Source organism: Glycine soja, chromosome 10 (assembly GCF_004193775.1).
Source record: "Glycine soja cultivar W05 chromosome 10, ASM419377v2, whole genome shotgun sequence".
NCBI classification, from domain to species: domain Eukaryota; kingdom Viridiplantae; phylum Streptophyta; class Magnoliopsida; order Fabales; family Fabaceae; genus Glycine; species Glycine soja.
This window is the reverse complement of record NC_041011.1, coordinates 39,613,418-39,630,296: the sequence shown is the minus strand read 5'-3', so window position 1 is coordinate 39,630,296 and position 16,879 is coordinate 39,613,418. Positions and strand designations below refer to the sequence as shown.

The 16,879-nt window shown below is 34.1% G+C and overlaps 2 protein-coding genes across 4 annotated transcripts; one reads left to right on the top strand and one right to left on the bottom strand.

The window, feature by feature from the left end:
- Window positions 1-5,133: 5,133 nt before the first annotated feature.
- Window positions 5,134-8,411, bottom strand: LOC114369561 (Golgi apparatus membrane protein-like protein ECHIDNA). Of its 2 annotated transcripts, XM_028326790.1 has the most exons (7): window positions 8,260-8,411; window positions 8,089-8,171; window positions 7,762-7,818; window positions 7,459-7,662; window positions 7,237-7,296; window positions 6,446-6,572; window positions 5,134-5,559 (listed from the first exon to the last, which is right to left on the bottom strand). In XM_028326790.1, exons 2-7 carry the CDS (start codon window positions 8,101-8,103, stop codon window positions 5,471-5,473), a joined length of 552 nt encoding a protein of 183 aa, XP_028182591.1. In that variant the 5' UTR covers window positions 8,104-8,171; window positions 8,260-8,411; the 3' UTR covers window positions 5,134-5,470. The 2 variants fall into 2 exon arrangements, with proteins under 2 accessions (XP_028182591.1, XP_028182590.1); XM_028326789.1 differs by having other exon boundaries at window positions 8,089-8,291.
- A 2,470-nt stretch (window positions 8,412-10,881) lies between these two features.
- On the top strand, window positions 10,882-12,716 carry LOC114369532 (galactinol synthase 2-like). 2 transcript variants are annotated; one of them, XR_003657656.1, is made up of 5 exons: window positions 10,882-11,401; window positions 11,632-11,952; window positions 12,043-12,177; window positions 12,271-12,518; window positions 12,558-12,712. XR_003657656.1 is itself a non-coding variant. In XM_028326763.1 (4 exons), exons 1-4 carry the CDS (start codon window positions 11,069-11,071, stop codon window positions 12,466-12,468), a joined length of 987 nt encoding a protein of 328 aa, XP_028182564.1. In that variant the 5' UTR covers window positions 10,882-11,068; the 3' UTR covers window positions 12,469-12,716. The 2 variants fall into 2 exon arrangements, 1 of the variants encoding a protein (XP_028182564.1); XM_028326763.1 differs by having other exon boundaries at window positions 12,271-12,716.
- Window positions 12,717-16,879: the final 4,163 nt, after the last annotated feature.

Sequence of the window (16,879 nt, the reverse complement as noted above, 5' to 3'; positions counted from 1 at the left end):
GATTGAAGGCAGAATTAGATCAACAATATCCTTTGGCAATCTATCTTCACCATTTATAGGACTTATTGTGTGACGGTAGCACTTAGCATAGGTTTCTATGGTAATAGGCATGAACATAGTCTTCTGGTTTCTCTTTTTTTTTTTTTTTGTATAGCATAAACAACATGCCTACAAGGTATGTCTACCAATGTCCACAAGTTACAAGAACAAGTCCTAGATGCTAGATTTACAAATGAAATTTTCAGTAAACAATGTGTGTGTGACCTCATACAACATGTTTCCAACACATTCAACAAACCAATTTTTGGCTTTTTTAATTCCTAGTCTAACCTTTTCATAGGTCTTGGCATTATTTTACCTTGAATTTTTTCCAACCTTTCCTTCATAACATTAAATCTAGACATCAAATAAGTCATAACCCAATCTAGCGTAGCTATTATTGGCTTATCTCTAGCAAGCATAATTACACTATTAAAATACTCACACATGTTGTTCATGACAACATCACACTTGGAGTAAGTACTAAATGCATGCTTTCATATTGTGAACCTTTTCAGATGTTTTGAACTTGTCAAGTAGCACCTTTGCAACCCACTTTGGACTGACATTTTTATCCTAAAAAACTCTGGCACGTGTGTGGGTCGATTTTAGTGTTTTCAATTGAAAGGTAGTGGTCTCACCAACCCTAGATACATATGTTGTGAATGAACACTCCTTTGTCTTACACACAACCCCTTGTATGGTCATTTTTTGGGAAACTGACTTGATATCCATTCAAGACAGAATACTCCATCATGCCTTCCTTAAAATTTTGCAAAAAAGTGAACTACATTCCTAGTGTCCACGTGAAGGCCTTGGACATAGTTTCTTTCCTAAACATTGGAAACTTTTTTCCAAGCTTTGTAGTATCATCCTTATATTCAACATCACTCTACAGTTTCATAGCCAATCTCCAAATCATGCATCTCTCTAAAATTTGGATTAGGTTCCTCATGGTGTGGGTCAATCACACTGTCATAATCCATCCCATTTGGGTCTTCATCACATTGACCAAGATTTTCAATAGAAAGATCTTCATATCCAAAAGCCTTATGTTTTCCTTTGTGGCTTACTTTGTTTTTCACTCTAGGCTCCTTTTGCTTCTTGGATGACTCATCGTTGTCATCAAATGCCATAACACTGTCCCAATCAAACAAAATCTACACCATGGTCAAACTTTACAATTTGTTGGCCATTAAACAACTCCTCACCCCTGGTAACTTCATCCCCAGTAACTTCTTCATAATCATTCACCTAAACACCACATAAATATTAACTTCACACTTATGACTCAAAGCATACCTTGCCAAATCCACAACGTCTTAATCATTGGACAAATCTCTTTAGGTTTCATAATCAACATCAACCCCTTTCCACCACATTTTAAGCCCACCAATATCAAAATACTCAAGATCGTGTATTAGGTCGACAACTTCAAGGAATGACCATGTATCAATATCCAAGTCTTGATAGCCATTCTCCTTTTCCCCTCCCGTTTTAATGTTGGGTTCACAACCCATGAGCCCATGGAGTGAATATCAACTGAAAACTCCATACCTGATGAAAAATCAAACACAAATCAGTCAACAATGACCAAAATCCCTAATCCAATTCGAAAATATCAAATCCCCAACTACCATAACCCAAATCAAACCCACAAAAAAACGTAACTCAGTTCGCATTTGTGTCAACATTCCCATCCCACCAATCATGAACACAAACCAAACTCACTTCAAGCCCAAATGAAACTAAACATTACCCACTTTGAACCCAAACAAACCCTAATCACGAATAACACCATTGAATAACTCAGCCCCAAGCGAAACCATAACCATGACCAAACACAAAATACACATAATGAAAAAGTCAAAGAGTTAAATAAAATTATCTTCCTATTTGGGACGACAATCACATTCGAGTTTGAACCACCACCTACTTCGAGTTCCGACCACCACCACCTTTGAGTACTCCAATAACGGACGATGTGCCTTCTCACAGTGTCTTTCTATGAAGAATTACTCAAATTTCGAAAGGGTAAACAATCACTAACTAGAGAGGGGGTTCATAGTCAAAACGACATTAAATGAGACTAAAAGGCACTAAAAACGACACCAACCTCGCATTCACCGAGCACCAAAAAGATAACCATCAAGAACTTGACATGTGACAAGTTCTAGTTGACATGTTGACCCATTGACACGTAGGATCAGATTTTTCAAACCTATATTCGAGCTAAGATATCACACATCTATATTTTGCGAGAAAAAAAAAACATACTCGAAATTCCAGAGAGACAAATTTTGAACATTTCGAGACGAAACATATATTTTAACCTATTTGAAATTACCTCTAAATTTAACAAGCGGATGGTTATTATTTTTGTATTAAATCTTTCCAAATTTGATTTAAGGTTGGGGGAGGATATATATCAACTCTCCTGTTCACAATTGTTTCGCTTACCAGAATATATGTACAGCTTAATTAAAATTTGGAAGAGAGTTGTTATATCCTCCATAATCACGTAAATCCTCCTACTCAATAAGATTTTGACATTTGGCAATACTTTTACCTTGTGTTTGGATCAGGAATTTTAAAGTTTTAGGAAATTTCAAATGCTTAGAATTTGAATTGCTTTGATTTTAATTTCCTTCATTTTTCAAATGCTTTGTTTGGATAAATCAATTCAAATTTCTTCAATTTTAAATTCTTTGTTTGGATAAGGCAATTCAATTTTCTCCATATGCAAAATTTCAATTTTATATTTTAAATAGATGAAATTTCAATATTAAACTTTATAGAAAACAAACACAATCTAATTTTAAAATATTAATTAAAAAATATTTTTCAATTTTTAATAATTTAAAAATATAAAATATTGATAATTTTAACTAGGACTGTTTTGTCTGACCACAACTAGTGAAGTTTTTCAACCGACATCAACCAAGGCTATTTTTCGGTTGACATCAAATAAGCTTTATTTTGTCAAAGTATGCCGGGAATATTTGTCAGCTAACGTTAGTTGGGGCTATTTTTCAGCTAGCATTGGTTGAGTCTATTTTTCTGCCGATGTTGGCTAGGTTTTTTTTACTAACATCATCTAGGGTTTGTTTGGCCGACACCGGCTAAGGCCTTTTCGAACGAAATTGACTAAGGCTATTTTTAGCCAACGTCAGCTTGAGATTTTTTGGTCGATGTCTTCTGGGGATTTTTCAGTCAATAAATAGCCCTTACTAACCAACATCAGCCTTAAAAACCCTAGCAGGCGTTGACAAAAAAACTCTACCCAACATCGACTAAAAAATAGTTTGGTCGATGTCGACCAATAGAACTCACCCGACCTTGGCTGAAAAACATCATTGGTCAACGTTGGCCGAAAAATCCATAGTCTAAGTTGGCTAAAACATAGCCCTAATCAATGTAAGACAAAAAACCGTAGCCAACATCGGCTATAAAATAGCCTTGGCTGATGTTGACTAAAAAATAGCTCTAACCGATGTCAACTGAAAAAACTCTAGTGGATGTCAGCTGAAAGAACCTAGTCAATGTCGACTAAAAATAATCATACCTGATGTCAGTCAAAAATACCTAGCTGGTGTTAGTAGAAAAAACCCTAGCCAACAACAACCAAAAAACCCTAGCTAATGTGGTTAAAAAATAGCTCTGACTGATGTTAGTAGAAAACCCTAGTTGATGTCAGCAAAAAAAATCCTAACCGACGTCGGTTATGAAATTTTTTTGACATCAGCCAAAACACCCTAGCTAACATCAGCTGAAAAATAACCCTAACTGATGTTGACTAAAAAATAGCTTTGGTTGATGTTGGCTGGAAAAACCTAGCTGATGTCGGTTGAAAAACCCTAACAGGTGTCTATTCAAAAGTTAGTCATGATCGATGTCAGTAGAAAAAATCTAACCAATGTTGGCCAAAAAAATCATTGGTCAACATCAACTGAAAAAATCTGGACGACAACGGTCAGAAAATATCCTTGACCAACGTTAGCAAAAAATTCCCATGACTGACATGTTAGTGAGAAAATAACCCTAACCAAAATCATCTAAAAAAAATCTTGGCTGATATCGACAAAAGATAGCTTTGGTTGACATCATACAAAAAATTCTGACTGAAAAAATCTCAGCCAACGTCAATGAAAAACAACTTATGTCGATTTTGGCCGTAAAAACTTTGGTCACCCGTAGTTGTGAGTGTTGAGTAAGAAAGAGTCGCGAGAAAAAACGTGAGTTAAAGTGAGCATCTCCAAAAAAAAGAATTTCAAATTCTTTATTTTTTGAGAGAATTTGAAATCCCATTGTTTTAGTCAATCAAAATGATTCATAAAAATATCAAAAATTAAATCTTTTTTCAAATATTCTATCCAAACATGCTATTTTATCATGAATCATTTTAAATTTCTTGAAAAAATGAATTCTCCCAGTGAATTGTTCCATCCAAACACACTATTATAGTAAAATATTTACTTATTTTATTTCCAAGTTTATTCCTTTCTCACATGACCATTTAAATTCCTTGAAAAAATGAATTCTCCCAGTGAATTGTTCCATCCAAACACACTATTATAGTAAAATATTTACTTATTTTATTTCCAAGTTTATTCCTTTCTCACATGACCAGCCATTCATTCGTCCACAACACCCTCAGCAACACGTCCGCCGCATCTACCTCCTTCCTAAAACTCACGTATGCTCGATCAGGTGCCGCTACTGGGTACGATAGATCAGCAAGGCACGAAAGCTGGAACCAACTTCAAGATACCATCACTTGCCACTTTCCGCCATCTTCAAAAAGAGTATGTGATGGTGATGGTGGTGGAGAATGTGAAAACGGGGGTGGTCACTAGTCAGAGAAGGAGGTAGAAGGAAGGGGCAAATCGTTAATGGGAAAAAAAAAAAAAAAAACTCAACGGGGAAAGAGGGTCTTTTGAAAACAAGGGGTAAGTTTGAAAAGGCAAAAAAAGTTAAAAAATGTGTTAACAAGGGTCAACGTTTATATGGTTCGCGGCTACTTTTTCTGCATATATAATCGGAGGAATAAGCATTTCTCTTGTGACCAGTCACCGGTGCGATGCAACTTCGTAATTTATAATTATCCTTCAATTTCCATGAGTCAATATCCTCTGATTATATGCCATAAAGATTTGTTGACATACAGAATATAAATCCGAATCCATCGATGTAAAAAGAATACAAGAAAAAACATGATTTACACCTACAAAGAACTGTTTTACTAAGTAATTCGATCATCAAAGTCTCATTCAAGCCATTTCATGTAAAAAGTACAAAATTTTGCATTTGCTGTATCAGTAACTATGCAAGTTTGATAAATCCAATTCGATGCTGGCCGAAATAATCATGTACAAACTTCCACTGCATCTCAATAATTGAACAGTTCAACTTGCATTTCCATCTTTGACGATCAGACAACACTGAATGCTGACTGTAAGGTAGATGAGAACCGAGAGGCAATTGTCTGAGAGGCAAATTGTTGAATCTGCTTCTTGGCATCTGAAAAGGCAACCAATAAGTTTTAGCCATCGCAAGTTTCTCCATTAAAGACAAAATGGTATATTCAAAACATGCACGAAGAGAAATCCTTCCTGTTGGGTAGGAAGAGCACACACAGGAGAAGAGCAAGCGTGGAACCACTATTCTCAAGATGAGGAGTAAAACTAGCCTTATAGAAAAGAACTCCTAAGGCATGCATGTTTAATGTTTCACAAATATCCAAATTATTTGAAATGAAACATGTATTCATGGGAAGTAGGAAAATATTGATACAATAAATAAAAACAATACCAAGAGTTTCTAATCCCACCAAAACAGGGTAGTACTACAAGGAGTTGTTTGTTCCCTTTCACAAACTATGTACATTATCATTCCAAAATGGTGTTTCTTGTTACTTAACCAACTCCCCCTACAATTATTTCTATAGCTATAAAAACATCTTCCAAAGCATTTTTGTACCAAATATCACAATCCAACTCTAGGAAACTATGATTCAGTTATTAAATGACTCATATTGAGGCCTAATGGAGCCCTTTCACCAGCAGGGAATTGACAAAAAGATCATAAATTGCTATTTAACAGTTAAAAGATGGACTCTAAACATGAGTTATCAAGTAGTCAGCAGTCACCCTCATATGTCAACAACTTTGCAAATTATAGTTTGCATTTTTCAAAATGAGATGAAAAACAGGCACTACAAGAATAGTTTCCATAACTTCAAGATGGCATATATGTATATCATAAACCACAAAAAAGTCTTGCACCAAAAAATTTTGTATCTTACTATATGCAGACAATTCCTCCAACCTAAAACAATTTTGCTATATTAGGAGAGTGGGAATTGGGAAACATACATTTTAAGAATATTATCAATAAACTTACTGACCTTTTTTGCATTTGGTAAAACCAACAATATTTGCAATGCTGAGGGTCAGACACACTCCTACAACAAGGAGATAATCAGCTTGAAGCCTTATGAGTGAGAATATTGCCAGCAGTATCCACAAAACCGCCTGCAGAACAATACAAATAAAAAAAAAAATATCATTTCTTATGCTGAACATAATTATCATTATATCTTTTGGAAAGCGGGTTGTATCAAAACTACAAGCAATGTTGGTTAATGGCAGATGGTGGTTCATGGAAGAAAGCCAAAAAAAGCCCATTAAAATATGCTAGATAGTGTAGCAGCCTAGCAGGTTAAGGCGGAAGCATGGTGGCTATAATAAAAGCATAACATATACCAAAAATACAAAAAACTGCACAATCTAGCAAAAAAAAATAAAAAAACTAACAACTAAGGTTAAAGAACAATAAGCAAAAAATATCGCAATTCATAAACTTTAGAGACGGAGCACTAGAGCCTAAATAAACAGAGTAGAAACACTAACTACAAGTAGCAACACAACCATACCATGTTAATTCAGAGTTATTCTCCATCCCAACCCAAATTTTATGGAGAACACATTACTTTATTCTGAGCATTACAACCTATCTAGCATACTAATTACTCCTAAGAAGCACATGCCACATGTTACTGAATCTGATCAAGCAATAATATTATATAAAGCCCCTATTACTGGATCTTAGAACAACCACATTTAGATTGTAACTCTGTAAGGATCCAAGAGAAAACTGGAATGTCATTGCATGCAGTAATCAATCATACTATCTTACCGTAAGGTACAGGGTCCACCAGAAAAGCCATGAATCCTTCTTGTTCATCCGAGCCAATGACTGGAGGGGCAAAAAATCAATATAAGAATAAGATGCAAGCACGTATCAATAAAGAATTCAGAGCCAGTTCTTAAGCTATGTTCTGATTCAGCAGATACAGTACACGATAGAGAGATTACACCACTGCAACGGATCTAAACAAGGAAAATACTGAATACCTACCTCGTGGTCAAGACATTCAAATTTCCAAACACTCTCACCCAGATCATTAATTTCATTCCACCACCTCAATCCAACTAAAATTCGCCCACTCACATTCTTCACTACCCAAAAATCAAGGGCGGCAAGAAGAACGGTCACCACGAAAATGATGACAAAGTTATCAATAAAGAGGGCCGAGAGAATGTAAAATGCCAAGGCTGCAGCCTGAGAGAGGATACAAAGAAAAAAGTATGCCTTAATAAAGTGAAAATGGCTTGCATAAATAGACATGATAAAGAGCACAATTAATTGGGTAAAAAAAACCTTGAAGAGGACATGAAAGAAGCAAGTCCTGGGATTGGCGTAGTTTTCACCCACGGGCTGCACCACACACACAAGAAAATCTAATTAATCACCTAAATCTGAAAGGAATCAACATTCAATAGCACGATCAATCATTTAATTAAATCCTATCCAGCGCAAAAATTGAAAAATCGAGCAGAAAATAAATGGCATTACTGAATCACCAGAGGAAATTAAGCGTGTGATTAGATTTTTCCCCAAGGAACAAAAATCAAATCGACGCACCAAATTGAACGAAACAAACTAGATTAAACCAGATCTAAGAATTATGCAGAAATGTTGAGTTACCTGGTTGGGATCCATGAGTGCAGATGAAGCTTGCAAGTAATCAATCAGAGACGTGGGAGCAAGAGCATACCAGATCTTATACTCTGCAAAGCAACGATTTTCAGACCAAAATTTGTTCCCAAAGCACAAATTATATGAATATAAAATATTTGTGAGTAAAATCGCATAAACCTTTTCCCTTTGTATTGTAAGTACCAAGTTGTACTATGGAGAGTTAGGGGACTTTTTTTTTTTCTTTCAATGGAAATGCAAATGGTATACCAAAAGCGTTTTGGGCTGGATTGGGCTTTAGTTGAACTAGTATTGGAGATGGATGGGCCTGGAGATAGTGGATTCTGCTAGCTCCCTCTGAGGGAATTGCTATTCTCACATTCACATTTGCTACTTAAACCCCATGTGCTTCAAAAATAAAATTGTTCTGAAAATAACAGTTTACCGAAATAGGATTCTCTTGACAAAATATACACTAAAATCATGTTTCTATCGTCTAAGAGTAGGTGTAAAAATAAATGACAGATGCTAAAGCATGCAAATGATTTTATGGGAAACTTCAGTTGATCCAATTAGAATGTGACAGCTGTCAATCACTTTGTTTTGCTGCAGCTCTCATTGATTTATTTTTACTTTGACTTCAAAGCTAAATATAGGATCCAAAATATGAAGAAAAAAAAAAGAATCTGGAATTTTAGAGAATATTCTCATGGAGGATGTTTCCTTCGTGCTGCTGCCAGTCAATTTCTTTTGTAAGAAGTTTTGAAGGCAACAACACTTTTGAACATTCAGATGGACATCATTTTCATTTATAAATCTAAAATGGTGGGTGTTTGAAAACAAAGCCCAAAGTGTTATCCTAAAAATATAAAATGTTATATTTCACTTTAATATTCTATTCGACTATTCTCCATGTTGCTGCTGCATCTTAGTGTCTTACACCACCATCGAGTAATGTCATATTTATAAAAATGTATCTTTTTACTAACCTCATAATATTTTCTATTTAATAAATAAAAAGTCTCACATAAAATAAAATACTGTACTAAAATTATAATTAGAATTAATTCATTAAATTAGATTGTTTTTGGACCAACTAACATAACCAGAAAACGCCACGTGGCTCTCTCTTCACCAGACAGCGCCACCTCGCATTACACACGCAAAGGATTTTATGGATCCCACCAAAATTCAGAGACTTGGGAGCAATACCTTGGAAAGCCACGTGTCTAGTAAGTGTCGACGTGGAGAGGATTTAGTAACGTAGGGCCCAGTCGGTGGTGATAGTATACACTATTGGGGGCGGTGGCAGGTAACCTGAAAACGGATATTCTATTCTTTCTTTTTTGTCGTTTATGTACCAACTGAGGTAGCTTTTCCACATGGAAATATTAACTTGGAGAGAGGTTGATTAGTGTCAAGAAGGATCATAAATATGTGATTAGTTAGTTATCTGTATGCATCACTTCTTAATTATCATGTCAGCTTACATTTTACTTTTCCCTTATTTTTGGAAGTTGGTTTCGAAATTACTTTTGTTTTTTTTTTTAACTCTCCAAATTAACATAAACATAGAGGTTTAAACTTAAAACAATTATTTGTTCTGCCAAAAAACCTATGGTCAATGTTGAGAGGTTTTTATTAAGGTCTCTTCCTCTCTGGTCTCTTGTTAGGAAACAAAGCTTAATTGCAAATTTCTCGATTCTTCATATGTCCACTTAAGTGGTATTTTTCTATTATTTCTCCTAAGTGTAAGAATAAAGGGGATCACAACCGAACTTCAAGAGTTGCAGTGAGAAAAAAAATATCTAATGCAATTATTGATACTACATATTTGAATAAATATTAGTAAGAAAATGCGTTAGAACTTACTAGGGGAACGTGTTTCTCTAAATGTTTCAAATAATAAAAAAATTGAAGTTAAATATAGTTAATAAAAAATAATAAAATAAAACAAAATTAACAATATAAAAGTAATAGAAAATTAATGTAGATCAGAAGAAAAATATAAAATTTAATAAATAATTTAAAAATAAAATTATCTAATAAAATATAAACATCATGTCAAATGAAAATAATTCTCGTTATTAATAGTGACAAGTAACGCATAATAACATTGGTTCTTTTAAAACTATCTCTTTTCCTTGAGTATCATAAAACGAAATGATGCATCCGTCAATCACTATGATTCATATGTTTTCTTTTTAAAAAAGGAAGATTATATTTTTATTGGCAAAAAATACTTTTATGTATTTATATAAAAGAGGAAGATTCTGATTCATGTTCCCAAACGTTAATTATTTTGATTCAGGTCTTTTTATTATATTTTCCATTTAAGATGAAATAAAAAATAACTGCAAAATAATTATTTTGATATAAGAATGTGGTTGCCAATTGTTTACTATATTTATATTTATGTGAAGATTTTATTGTTCAGTTAACAAAACTTAAATGCTACAGGATTTTTATAAGTTATAACTATATCTTGCATGTCTATCGCTATCAAGATTTTATTACAAGCTTACAACTAGTATAACACATTGAAGGAACACTGGAATGTTCTAATGTTACAAGTCTACAAAAAAGATAATATAAATTAATTAATCGTTTATTCAATTAATTAATTAACCAGTGAAAGACTATATCTACAACCGCGTGAGTGGAAACGAATTAACTAATCAAGGAAAGATTATCCATTATCCCTCACCGTGGGATTCCAAAGCCATCTCCTTAACCGTTAGATTACTTGAGAGTGCAATGGCGACAATACCCCCCCGAAGCTCTATATAAGCAACCACAGCATTTCCCCGACCATCACAACAACAAACCAACAAAGATCTTCCTTACAAAAGTTTGTTTTCAAAGTGTGTTTTGTTTCCCAAATCCTACTCTTGTGACCACAACCCTTCCTCCTCTTTCTTTTGAAACCTCTTTTTTTCTATTCCCCAACCAAACAAGCAAACGCTACTCACTCATCATCACTGAGATCATGGCTCCTAATATCACCACTGTCAAAACCACCATCACCGACGCTCAAGCCAAGGTCGCCACCGATCATGGTCGTGCCTACGTCACCTTCCTCGCCGGAAACGGTGACTATGTGAAAGGTGTCGTTGGCTTGGCAAAAGGTCTGAGAAAAGTGAAGAGCATGTACCCTCTGGTGGTTGCAGTGCTACCCGATGTTCCCCAAGATCACCGCAACATTCTCACCTCCCAAGGTTGCATTGTTAGAGAGATTGAGCCCGTGTACCCCCCAGAGAATCAAACCCAGTTTGCCATGGCATATTACGTCATCAACTATTCCAAGCTACGTATTTGGGAGGTACGTGTATATATATATATATATTTTCTTTTATCCACGAATGTTAATTTGTTTTGTTAGCTTTATTATAAATGGAAATGGGTGAATTCAAACCCATTATTTTTTGTCTCTTTCCATTTTTCTGGATCAATCTTAGTAGGTGTGCATATACAATATGTATGTCATTACTTTGTGTTTGATGAGGAGTTTAATTAAATTAACGTGCAATTTTTCTTTATTGTATATACCAGTTTGTGGAGTACAGCAAGATGATATACCTAGACGGTGATATCCAAGTTTTTGACAACATTGACCACTTGTTTGACTTGCCTGATAACTACTTCTATGCGGTGATGGACTGTTTCTGTGAGCCAACTTGGGGCCACACTAAACAATATCAGATCGGTTACTGCCAGCAGTGCCCCCATAAGGTTCAGTGGCCCACTCACTTTGGGCCCAAACCTCCTCTCTATTTCAATGCTGGCATGTTTGTGTATGAGCCCAATTTGGCTACTTACCGTGACCTCCTTCAAACAGTCCAAGTCACCCAGCCCACTTCCTTTGCTGAACAGGTATTTAATTACTGAGTTAATTAATCTTATACAATATTAATATATTATAAGGTGTAAAGAGTATATTTATGTTGGATTATTGGATTGCAGGATTTTTTGAACATGTACTTCAAGGACAAATATAGGCCAATTCCTAATGTCTACAATCTTGTGCTGGCCATGCTGTGGCGTCACCCTGAGAACGTTGAGCTTGACAAAGTTAAAGTGGTTCACTACTGTGCTGCTGTGAGTGTTCAATTTTAATTGAAATGAAACTGGAATTTAAACTTTGGTGTACAGTAAGATAGAAATTTTAATTTGGTTGAATTGGTGTGACAGGGGTCTAAGCCTTGGAGGTACACTGGGAAGGAGGAGAATATGGAGAGAGAAGATATCAAGATGTTAGTGAAAAAGTGGTGGGATATATATGAGGATGAGACTTTGGACTACAACAATCCACTCAATGTGGATAAGTTCACTGCGGCACTTATGGAGGTTGGTGAAGTCAAGTTCGTCCGTGCCCCATCTGCTGCTTAAGAGTGTCTTTGGAAATCAAGTGTGATCCAAGTACATGTACAAAGTCATACATCATTACATTAACTTTTATGTATTTCTAAAAGTCATACATCATTACATTAAGTTTTATGTATTTCTAAAGTCTTAAGACTTAAGAGGACCTTTTTTATGTGTCCCGCTTTTCTTTTTTTCTTTTTCCAATTCTGTCATTGTAAAGCAGTGAATACCGTATCCTTAATTTTATAAATGGATATGAATTTTATTTTGTACTTTCTCTTTTTTCCTTTGCTGATTGATCTATTTCCTTTTACTTCCATGATAAAGCACATGCGCACTGTAACGGTGACCGTTGTTGTGACACCAATTCTTAGTATCAATTACCAATTAACCTTGCATACGTACAAACGAAAATGAAGGGAAATAGTAAATTAAAAATTAAAGCTTTCACTGTTGCTCCTCCTCCTCCTCCTCCTCACATTAGTTGCTTGAAATTTCGCCTGTACAATCGCATGACCTGCTGGGCACGTTAATACTTATTTGTTAAGCATGAAAGGGGATCACATAAAACCAATTAAGGTGTTGTTGTTGAATCAAAATAATTAAGAAACTTATTTTGATTTGGAACCCGTGACTATACGTTACAACATTAACAAATAATGTGTAAATAGCATAATATAAAAATATCACTTGGAGAGCTTTTGGATTTATCAAAGGTGCAGGCTCTGGTGCCTTCATTTGAAACTGTTATGGTGCCTTTGAAAATACAAATGAGATGTCTTCATGTGGATTCACCATTTCCATGTCAATATTGAGCTGGCCGTTTTAAACTTCTCAAATATTATATTTGTTTAAACAATATTTTTAGGACCTTATGAAAAAAAATCTTTTTAGGACTTGATTAATAAATTAAAACACTTTAATGCTAATATTTATTTGAATATTGTAAAAAGTGAAATTGTTTTTACTATTTTGTTCTCTCCCTTGTCGGAGAGTCCTAGGCAGTCAAGCACGATAGGGGAAGAGCATGAACATGTGACGATGAAAGTCTTGTTGAAAATCAAAGGTTATTTGCCTTGTCTTGTTTGTGAATCATTGTTAAGTCTAAAGTCCAAACCTATATTAAACTTGTGTAAAAAGACTCATTGGGAACGCATAGAACTGAACAGAGTGAAAGTGTACTAGTTCGAATTGTTCTGAGATGCTTTTAGTTGGTTTTTCTTTTCAACATAACAAAGAACTGTGGTGGAGGATTGGTACCTACTAAGGCAATTCAATGCTCAAATTAGTGAGAATTTTAACAGAGTTACGATAAATGCCATAAATGTGTACCTGATGCTGGTGATGATAACATATTTTTATAAGGATATTATTCTAAAGGGAAGATTTTATTTGTCTGGGAGTAACACACTATTAATTTACCCCTAATTGAGGTAAATTAGATTCCAGAACAGTAAAAAATTTAATACATTACACAAACTAAATATTGAAATTAAGTAATCTCATAACATTCTATACATTAGTATTTCAAATATTACAAAAGTATCTAAGTACAACACATCATATATCATACTATCTTTCTTTCTATATATAAAATAAATAACTAAATTATCACGATCGATAAAAATAATTAAATTGATTACTTTAAATTAATAATAGTACAAATTAAAATTTCATTCCAAAAGTATCTTAGCATTAAATATATTAAGGAGTGATTATCTTTAATGAGGCTACTCTTAATTTTATGAACAAAACTATTCAAGAATAAATATTCTATTTTTTAAAATGTCAACATTACCAAAATTACTCAAAATAAGATTTTCCTCTTAAATTAAAATTAAACAAATTGATAAAACTTTTACAAATCATAATTTTCCACCAAAAATTAGAAATTGATTATTCTTAAAAATTGAAGTGTAACTCTCCAATTCTTTAAGTAGCTGCACCAAATAAATAGAGTAAACCTCACCGAAAAATGAAATCACACTTCACAAAAAATGCCAATGCAAATAGACTTGGACATTACAGAGAAAAAATGAGGAACCATTGACACTATTATCTACATTTCAGGAAGTTGAGGAAGCAATAGGGACAGGGTGGAGGGGAACATGAGGAAGTTGAAGAAACATTCACTCCCGAGGAAGTTGATGAAGCTTTAACACATGAGGAAGTTGAGGAGGAGCTAGCATCGACTTTGACAACAAGTGAAGCTCAATCTATGATAAATATTGATTTTGTTTACTTGTTTATATAATGTCCAATTCAAATAGTATAATCATATGTTATTTGACATTTCAAATCCCATCATCGTCACCTTTCATGGATAATTGTCCCAAAACATAGCACATGCTTCATTTGGAATATATTGACACACTTGAGAAAAAAAGACATTATAGTACAAGCACCTTAAAGGCTTGAACTTTTACCGCACCATGAACTTTCCTTTTTATAAGTGTGTCCAACTTGCATTTGATGTTGGGGATTGTCACATTTATATATAGGCTCCACTGCAGATTAATCTATTCATGTTTTATGTGTTGCTCTTTTTTAATATAACATGCTAAATCTACTTTTGAATTTGTCGAGGCCTTTTTCTGGTTTCCTATGTTCATTTGTCATAACTAACATGTGAAATGAAGGATAAATGGATAAACATGGGAAAAACATAATCTCAGTAGTAGTTAATCTTAATAAAAATATTAAAACAGTATTCTTAATAATCTTTGATAGTTTAACTTTTATCTTAATTTGTGGTATTTGATCTCATCATATTAATTGTAGGGATGTGTAGTAACTTGCATGTTTTTTTTTATAGCATTTCAAATTTAGCTTTCATTTGTGCTGACATGGTGACAAGTGATCCAAGTTCCAGAAAGCGTTTATTTCTAATAAATGAACAAATGACGATTATATCTCATTTATTGTTGTAGTCAATTGAACCTGATAAACTAAAATCCAGGAAATAGTGTGAGTTGCAAAATTGTACAATGTGAATAGAAGCATTGTTTATCGTATTTGGAATCAATTGAAAGTTGTGGGTGATGCTTCTCATAATAAAACAAAGAATTATGGAAGAAAAATAGTTTAACTAAACAGTGAAAGACTACGTGAAGTTCCATTATCAAAGTGGATTGCCCTTCGGTCTCTATCTTGTCCTTTGCACATTAACATGACATCATTGTTTAGATTGCAAAAGGCTGAAGTTATACAACGCCATTCAAATGTACTTAAGCCATATTTAAAACCGGAGAACATGGTTGTTCGCTTAAAGTTTTTCTTGTAAATGTTGGATGATAGCAACACAGGGTATGTAACTTCCAAAGTTTAAGCAATATTTTCCAAAGTTTAAGTCGATGGAAAATATTGTGTTCATTGATGAGAAATGGTTCTGCATTACAAAAAATTTCACCAATTTTTACTTGTTTGTAGAGGAGGACAAGCCACGCAAGATATGTAAAAGAAAAAATGTTATAGTCAAGCTTATGGTTTTAGTTGCAGCGGCTAGACCCTGGTTTGACCATGAAGGGAATGAGACATTTTCGGGGAAAATTGGTGTTTTTCCTTTGTAATTGATCAACCAATAAAGAGAACCAGTGTGAATCAAGTGGTGGGCACAATGGAAAAGAAACTCATGACTTATGTGACAAAGGATATGAATAAATGGTTCTTAATTGATAAAATTTTGCCAGCTATGAAGAATCTATGGCCAAGGAAAGATGCAAGGAAGCCAATTTTCATACAACAAGATAATGCAAGGTGTCATGTTGATCCAAATGATGTTGACTTTTGTTGAGCAACAAAATAATGGGGGTTTAACATTCAGTTAACTTGTCAACCTCTAAACTCTCCTGATTTAAATGTGTTGCATTTGAGATTTTTCAATGTCATACAATCTTTACAACATAAAGAAGCAACCAAGACAATTGATGAACTTATTATGGCAGTAGAAAAATCATTTGATGTGTTTTCTACCACACAATCAAACAAGATTTTCCTCACTCTTCAATCATGCATGGTTGAAATAATGAAGATCAAGGGATCAAACAAGTACAAGATACCTCATATGAAGAAAGATAAGCTATGTAACCAAGGTAGAATACCAAGTCAGTTGAGTTGTGGTCCTTTATTGATTCAAGAAGTCACTCAATATATTAGTGATAACATTGCTTGACTTGTGTTAGAGATGAGAATACAATTATCTTTATCCTTTGCTTTGTCATTGTAACTTGTTTTAGTGATGACATTGGTTGAATTGTGTTATGATTTATTTGATTTAGTTGCTTTTTTATCCTTTAATGAGCAAAAGTTGTTTTATCCTTTTATGATTTTTGTTTGCTATATGTAAGTGCTATTGGTATTGGAGTGGAATAAAGGATGGGGTTTGAATTGTAACACATTACTGATGATGTTTTTCCAAGCATATATAGGTTGAAGC